The sequence below is a fragment of the Dermacentor silvarum genome, chromosome 3 (assembly GCF_013339745.2).
Source record: "Dermacentor silvarum isolate Dsil-2018 chromosome 3, BIME_Dsil_1.4, whole genome shotgun sequence".
Lineage (NCBI taxonomy): Eukaryota > Metazoa > Arthropoda > Arachnida > Ixodida > Ixodidae > Dermacentor > Dermacentor silvarum.
Window position 1 is genome coordinate 34,100,448 of NC_051156.1, and position 9,002 is coordinate 34,109,449.

At 53.4% G+C, this 9,002-nt stretch overlaps 1 protein-coding gene across 1 annotated transcript; it reads left to right on the plus strand.

Moving 5' to 3' along the window:
* Positions 1-3,324: 3,324 nt before the first annotated feature.
* Positions 3,325-6,875, plus strand: LOC125944209 (uncharacterized). The gene is made up of 3 exons (XM_049664527.1): positions 3,325-3,633; positions 4,278-4,484; positions 5,238-6,875. The coding sequence occupies exons 1-3, from the start codon at positions 3,325-3,327 to the stop codon at positions 6,873-6,875; spliced, it is 2,154 nt and encodes a 717-aa protein (XP_049520484.1).
* Positions 6,876-9,002: the final 2,127 nt, after the last annotated feature.

The window sequence follows — 9,002 nt, forward strand, 5'->3', positions numbered from 1 at the left end:
TCGGGAACGACTGCAGCGCCCCTAGCGGACTCCATGCAAACCAGAGCTACGGACGACGAGGGGGGGGGGACAAGGCTCGGCCCTAAGGTGCTTCGACCTAAAAGACATCTGCCTTTAGCAATGGCTGATCCTCGGAGAGCGTGCGCGCAACCACGAACTTCGTCGTTCTCGCCTCAAGGGGCCAGTGCCATCACGTGCCAACTTATTTCGCGTCAATATGCGTTAATAACGGATATAGAGTACGAAAAGATAGTTCATGGCGCTTGTGCCGCATCTGATATTTCAATGACCATTTATTTAGCGTCATCCTGTGGTTAGGTTGAAGGATTATGGTGTTTTATACCTCGACATGTAATAATATGTTGTTTTCTTTAGCATAGTAAGCTGAAGGTCGGAAGCCCCGAATCCTCCTCCAGTTCAGTACATTGTCAGGCATGGAGTGGTGCCTGACACCGGCAAGAAAAGACGCCAAAAGCTAGTGGGGAGGGGGTGGCGCTGCGGTCGTCCAGGTGAGCGGACGCGTTCACATCGGCTCCGTCTTTTACAAATGATTTCGCAGCGATTTCAACTGCATGCTACCGATAATTTTTCACCAATTGATCTGTGAAGTCGAGAGGCATCGACGGATACCAGATTTTGAGGTGGGCTACCATTATTCGCGGAGATATGGAACTTTGTGTGCTCCGATCACGCCGCAGCCACGCTAGGCCTAGGGGTCTACGCCGAAGGCTAGGCCTAGCGGGCTCAACAGCTCGCTCCGCCGACGGACGGGGTGCCACGTATACGCACTTTTCCCAACGAAGCGGCACAATCCGATGAACGTGACTCAAGAATGAGCGTGCAATTGATGGGGGACGACATTTCCCCCGACGAAATTACTGAAGAAGCCGGATGGAAGACCACCGGAGCGCGGCGTTCGAGACCCCGAAACCGCGGGGAGAACCTGACGCACGACATCGACGCAAGAATGGAGACGTTCGGCACCGGCCAGCAAGGTACTAAACCCAAGTATATTAAAGGAAAGGTCATCAAGGCGGGACGCATGCCCAGACGACCGAAGGATGAAATAAAGATCGTGGTTTGACCGCAGCGCAGCCTCGACATAGTTAAGGTCGGTGCCCCGACAGTCACCGCCGCCATCTTCGCGCCCGCCGGTATAACTGGAGAAGAAAGCGCGGAAGACACCGTCTGTCCGAACTCACATCAGAACATCGTCGTTGTCAGCACTCCAAAACGATCGAACGTGGACCGCTGCGCCAAAATGCGGCAAATTCACATCCAAGGAAAACCGCACGAAGTCAACGCGTACGAAACAGCACCCGATAATACAGCGAAAGGAGGGATTCGAGGCATGCCCATTGAGAACGGACCCCAAGCTGGACAAGAACATCGTAAACCAGGAAAACCTTATGGCACTGGCGGCCAAACGCATCGGCACTACGACCACGGTAGTCATCGCGTTCGACGGACTCAAGGTACGCAACGTCGTCAGGTACGGCGCAACACTAATCCCTTGCAAGTTGTATCGCAAGCAGATTGACATCTGTTATTAATGCGGTCGCCTCGGCCACCGCATGGACGTTTGCCTGCATTTTCCGGGGCTGCGGCCTCTGCAACCCCGACCAAGGACATCAATGCTCGCCCAAGTGTAACCTGTGCGGCGGTGCTCACGTGACCGCCAACAAAGCCTGCAACGCAAGGTACAAGACTCCGTACGTGATTCGCAGACGACGTTGGGAGCGCTAAAACGCAAATAACCAACTGACGCAGGACGACTTCCCGCCGATCCAGTCGACCAGACGCAGATCCAGGTCGCGATTGCCTAGCCGGTCCCTGTCTCGCAGCACCTAGGCAAAAGCACAGCCGCGCTCCGACGAGATCCAGGTCCAGGACACCAGCTCCCGTAGACAAGGTGAACTAGGCGGACACTGTCCGGGGCTGCGGGCACCGAGCGGGAAGGGGTCGGCAAAGCACCTGAAGTCCCAGAGCACAATCAAAAGGCCGATAACGGCGTCTTAGAGGCGCTAAGGAAAGAGACCGCGGAAATGCGCGAACTAGTCCAAAAGCTAATGCAAGAGATGCGAGAACTCAGACGCAAGCGCGCCGCGGCAGATCAAAATAAACAGAGCGCACAACCCCCGGTGCCAGCAAACGTTCCTGACGCGGACGCACCGGCCCCGAAAAAACGGACGGTACAACAATAATCGCACGAGGGATGTTTCAAGAGCCAGATACGAGCGGAAATTACTGACATCAAGAGAATGCTATGCACCATGCAAAGCACCATTGAGACCCTTCACGCAACAGTTCTTGGGCTCGCAAACAGGACCACTAACCTCGAGGGAAACGCGCAGATGATATTGAATCACCCCGTAGTCGCGCAAACCGGACACGTAACGGCGAGCACCGACGCGGGACCGAGCAACCATCAAGGGCAGCCGGGTAACACATCCGCTTCAACATGGCCAACGATAATCGAGAGATAGTAATATGGCAGTGGAACTGCCGTGGCTTAGCCGGCAAAAAGGCAGTTCTTCAGCTACACATCAGACACGCAACACGTAAACTAGACGTAATATTACTCCAAGAAACGCTCACGAATTCGGCTACTTTAACAGGCTACAAAACTCACGGCAGCAAAATCGAGGGAAAGGGTCTATGCAGGCTCGTAAAGAATGGTCTCACATTCGTTGACCACGAACTAAGTGGCGTCCAGATGGAACACGCTCTCATCGAACTGATACCTACCAAGCAGAGGAAACAAAGCATATTCATACCGAACGTATACAGCAGCCCGTTGAAACCCCGCCAAAGCTTTCGGGTGCTGTTTCAGAAGACGCTCAAGATTGCCGGGTCCCGGACGCTCATTGCAGGGGGCGATTTCAACGCGGCAGACACGGCGTGGGGTTACGGATACAGCACAGCCAAGGGAAGACAACTCGGACAAGATGCGCAGGAACTCGACTTCACGTTAATTACGGATCCGGCTCATGCGACGAGAATCAGGAACTCCACCTCCAGGAACACGACTCCGGACCTGACGTTCGTCAGAAATTACGAGATGACGGACACCGCGTGGAAAAACACGTCGACCGACCTGGCGAGCGACCACATGATCGCCAAATTCACGTCCCGACGCCGGACAAGGCGCAGGGCAGTTCTCGCAAATTCAAATGGACCGACTGGGAATATTTTAGAAAAAAACGAGACCAACAACAGTCTTCAGAAGATGCGATAACGGACATCGAAGCGTGGACCCGCTTGTTGGTCGCGGACGTCAGAGCGTCAACCAGGACCATTGAAACCGAGGTCGAAACGGACAAAATGGACAGCCGCCTGGGGCATCTTATCGAGGCGGAGAACTCGGCCCTGGCCAGACGGAAGGGACAGAGACTCAATCGGAGACTCAGAAAGAAAATAGTGGAGATCAACCGCAACATCGAGGAATACTGCCGCACGCTCAACCGCCAGCAATGGGACGAGTTATTCAATGCAGCGGACGGCCAACTACACAACGGGAAATCGTGGAACCTACTCAGATACCTGTTGGACGAAACGAAGACCAAGTCCCACCTGAGGGACTGTCTCGAACGTCTGTTGCACAAGGAGTTCGAGAAGTACGCTGAAGATGCAGTGACCGCCCGGTTACTAGCAAAGTACCTGCCACACACTTCGAAGAATTGGATAAGGACTTTAGCGCAGAATAGATCAGGACGACACTGCACAACCTCCACATCAGAATTGTAGCGATTTGGGCCTGTTGGTTGTACATCGCAAATATTTTGAAGCGCAAATACACAGACACAAAAGATCACATGAGACACAGACGAGCGCAGATCGGCGCCGGGCCCCGACCGGGTGTCAAATCGCGCCCTCAAGAATCTCGACGACCGACCTCTGGAACCGTTGACAGCATACATCAATGACTGTTGGCAGCGTGGCAGCCTTCCATAACAGTGGAAAACTGCGACAACGATCCTCATCCCAAAACCCGGAAAAGCGCCGAGCCTCGACAACCTTTGCCCCATGTCGCTAACGTCGTGCGTCGGCAATACCATGGAGCACGCACTACTTAATCGCTGGCAAGCCCAGTTAGAGCAGAAAAGGGCATACCCACCATCCATCATAGGATTCCGCCCACTCCTGTCCACGCAAGACACAATCATAGTCTGAAACACCAGGTGCTCGACGGCAAGACAAGAGGCACCAGAGCCATTCTAGGCCTCGACCTCGAGAGTGCGTTCGATAGAATCGCGCACTCGGCGATCTTATGCCAGATAACGTGCCGCAACTTTGGCTTACGCGCGTACAACTACGTGAAATATTTCTTGACGGACAGGCGAGCTGTTTTAGTGGCCGGCGAGCTTCACCTAGAAGAGCAAACGCTGGGAAGCACTGGCACCCCGCAGGGCTCGGTAATCTCGCCCACGCTATTCAACCTGGTCATGATTGGGCTAGCGGAAAAACTGCAGGAACTCGAAGACGTCATCATCATCATCATCATCAGCCTATATTTATGTCCACTGCAGGACGTAGGCCTCTCCCTGCGATCTCCAATTACCCCTGTCTTGCGCTTGCGTATTCCAACTTGCGCCTGCGAATTTCCTAACCTCGTCATCCCACCTGACTTTCGGCCGTCCTCGACTGCGCTTCCCTTCTCTTGGTATCCATTCTGTAACCCTAATGGTACACCGGTTATCCATCCTACGCATTACATGGCCTGCCCAGCTCCATTTCTTCCGCTTAATGTCAACTAGAATATCGTGTACCCCCGTTTGTTCTCTGATCCACAGCGCTCTCTTCCTGTCTCTTAACGTTACTCCTCATATTTTTCGTTCCATTGCTCTTTGTGCGGTCCTTAACTTGTTCTCGAGCTTCTTTGTTAACCTCCAAGTTTCTGCCCCGTATGTTAGCACCGGTAGAATGCAATGATTGTACACTTTTCTTTTCAACGAAGTGGCGTGGAGTAGAGGTAGAACACCCGACTTCAAATCTGAAGGTCGTAAGTTCGAATCCTGCTCCATTCCACTACATTTTCAGGCATGGAGTGGTGCCTGACACCGGCAAAGAAAAAAAATACATATTGCCGAGAGCTAGTGGGGCTATACTAGTTCAGGTGCAACCAAACTAGGCAGGCCCACTAAGCTTCATCAAACTCACTCCCTGACCAGAACAGGAATTGGCCTCCCTGGTGCAGTATTCGGCCACTACCTCCCTCATGACTCGAAGACGTACAGCACACTATATACGCCGACGACATCACCATCGGGGTGCACGAAGGCAGCGACGGTCACATCGAAACGGCGCTGCAACTAGCAATTGACACAATAGAGGAACACCTCATGGGTACGGGGTTACGATGTTCGCCAAAAAAGTCGGAAATCCTACTATACCGCGCCACGCAAACGGGCAGACCACCTGGGTGTGGTAGGAATGCGGCGACGACCAGGCGAGAATACGAAGAGATCAGACTACGCACGATCAACGGAGCAACCATCCCAATAGTCCAGAAAATAAGGGTCCTGGGCATGATAATTCAGACCAACGGCGTCAATGGCGAAACGATTACTAAACTCAAGCACAAGACAACCAACGCCATGAGACTCCTCAAGAGGGTAACTAGCAGAAAAAACGGAATGAGGGAGGCGAGTCTCACACGACTCATACACTCTTTCGTCATGTGCCACATTGCGTACATCGCGGCATTCCACAACTGGTACAAGGGAGAAGAAGCCAAGATCAACGTCCTCATCCGCAGGGTGTACAAGATAGCACTAGGTCTACCCCAGTCCACCAGCACGCACCGCTTGCTCCAGCTCGGGCTTCACAACACGCTGAGCGAAATCGCCGAGGCGCCGCGCACTCTACAGCTAGAAAGAATAGCGGGCACCAGAGTGGGACGCCAGATCATGGAAAGTCTCGGCATCCGTTACCACACACAACAGGGACAGAAAGTCGCCGTTCCGGGCGCGATAAGACAAACGTTAAGAGTCCACCCGATTCCACGGAACGACCACCCGGAATACAACCGGGGCAGGAGGGTGGCCAGGGCCAGAGCTCTCCTCCACACCCACGGAGACGAACCAGGGACACGATTCGTTGACGCCGCGGAATACGCAGAATGCTCGCGATTCGTAGTGGTGGTAACGCGCCTTTCGGCAAGTGTAGCGTGCGCGCGCGCAGAAGCGGAGGAAGCGGCGGTGGCACTCGCCCTCACGGATCAGACGTGCCCGATGGTTCTCTGCGACTCACGACAAGCGGTCAGAAACTTCGCCAGAGGATGGATCTCACGGACAGCGGCCCGAGTCCTTAGCCATCGCTATGTGCAGCGGGAGGTAGAATTTCAAACAAGAATCCAATGGTTCCCAGCGCACATGGGAGAAGTATCGGATACGCATCGCAACCGAAACGAGACGACACACGCCAATGCGCGAGAGCTCACGAACCACGCCGGCGACCATCGTCCATGGGACAGCGCTAAAGACTGCTTGGCGAGCTACAACGAAATTACCAAGGCCCTCTGCCTGGCCCACCGAACCTTCCCTCCGCCCAGCGACAAGCTGGACAGGGTGCAGGCGGTGGCCTTCAGACAACTGCAGACGCTAACGTACGCTAACCCGGCACAATACCACAGACTCTACCCCAGTACATACCCTACAAATATATGCAAGGTCTGCCACACTGGGATAGCCACTTTGACTCACATGCTCTGGGACTGTAACGAAAAGCCGCACGGTGCTAACTCCGGAACCCTTCCTCCGCGGTGGGCCGCTGCCTTGCGCAGCCCCAGCCTCGGCGATCAACTCTGGGCCGTCCAGCAGGCCTGCGAGGCGGCGGCGAGACAACACCTCGACGTCCCCACGTGCGCGACCTAAGGCCCCGTCGACGAAAGCTCTGCAGGACCTCAGTAAAGTGGTTACCAACCAACCAACCAACCAGCCCACCAAAGCTAGTGGGGCTATACTAATCAAGGTGCAACCACATTAGGAAGGCCCACTAAGCTTCAACAACGTCACTTCCTCACCAGATCAGGAACTGGCCTACCGGGTGCAGTATTTGGCCGCTACCTCCCTAATGACTCCGAACAATTTACCCATGGCTTTCAGTCCCCAGCGGCTGCAGAGCACCTGACCAAAGCGGCGGTCAGACCTGCTACGCTGCAGAGGGTGCTAAGAATGTCTGGGTCCGGACAGACCGCCAATGGAAACTGAACCTGGCAACGTTCAACACGCGTACCCTATCGCGTGACGCTAGCTTAGTAGGGCTAGTTGAAGAATTATCAGGTATTGCCTATAATATTATTGGCCTTAGGGAAGTGAGAACTGGTGAGGCTTATACAGTGCTGGCTAGCGGCCACGTCCTCTGCTACAGATGTCTTCCAGATAGGAGAGAATTCGGAGTAGGACTTCTAGTCTATAAGGACATAGCGGGCAACATTGATGAATTCTACAGCATTAATGAGAGGGTAGCTGTCGTGTGTTTTTGTCACCGATCTCGGGGGCGTGCTGGGGGTAGACACATGGCAACCAACACAGCAAGCAGGTTTTAATTTCACACAAACTCAAAACTCAATACAAAGCTCCCTCAAACTAACACACACTGAACTAAAACACAATGAATAAATAAATGTTAACAACAGTACAACCTAACGAATTAATAAACATGCCCTTAATTCTGCCTACGATAGTTCTGGGCGTTTCCTCCACAAAAGTCAGGCAACTCTAGCCTATTGTTGTGACGCTACAAGAATGGAACGTTCTTACTGAGTTCGTTGTTCTTGCACGTATTTTCGCCCGGGGAATCTCGATGGGCCTTTCTCACTGTCGCTGTTTTCGCTGGCCGTCGCATAATCATTGCTGCCTTGAAGTCGGTGCGTCAACTCGTTCGTCTCCGACGCCTGTTTAACCCGGTCGCTCTTGCTGAGGTGGCAGAGGCCCGACGGGTTAGGCTTAACGACGTGTTCGGCCGCCGCTTCCGTTCAGCTCCTTTCTCAAATGCCGACGTGCCGTTCCGGGGATTACCGAGCGCGCTAGTCTGCCGATGAACGGAGATCCTCTCTGGAGTGCTCAGTCCGCCGTGTGATGCTGCAGCTGGTCCAAGTAGCCTCGCTCGAACGTCTCCGAGGTCAACGGCTGCACCTGGGACTGCCCACGTCAAGGACTCGGCGAGACCTCCAAGTCTCCCGTCGCCAGAGCGTAGCTGACGATGCGACCTTCCTGGCCCAGAGCCACGTTGATAATCGCCGGACAGCGCCGTTCATCCCTCGATTACGGCTCGGGTCACGCGCCTCAAGGGCTCGTGCCGTTGCGAACGCCATGCTTCATTTCATTTTATTTGGGACCATTTACAAGCAAATGGAGGGGGCCAAGGTAAAAGCTGCTTGTCGGCAGCTTGAGTGGTCCCTGGCCCACTTTACATATTGGCTTCTGGTACTCCTCTTCCTTTTCGCGCCGCGGGTGGCCTCTTACACATGAAAGTAGCAGTCGTCGTAATAAAGCTGAATAGGAGGTGTAGAATGAAGGTTGTACAATCCTATGCCCCAACATCCAGTGACGCTGATGAAGAAATACAACAGTTTTATGAAGATGTTGAATTAGCAATGAGAAAGGCGCAAACTCAGTGTACTGTAGTCATGGGCGACTTCAATGCAAAAGTGGGGGAAAATCAGGCTGGTGAGCAAGGAATTGGCAACTACGGCACCTATACTAAGAACACTAGAGGAGAGATGTTGGTAGAATTCGCGGAAAGGAATAGGCTCCGAATAATGAATACCTTCTTCAGGAAGCGCAGCAACAGAAAGTGGACCTGGAAAAGCCCTAATGGAAAAGCAAGGAATGAAATGGATTTTATACTCTTTGCCGATCCCAGCATAGTGCAGGATGTAAAAGTATTAGGTAGGGTAAAGAGCAGTGACCATAGGTTAGTGAGGTCTAGGATTTCTCTCAATTTGAAGAGAGAAGGAATAAAGTTAGTCATGAAGAAACAGGCCAACCTAGACGCAG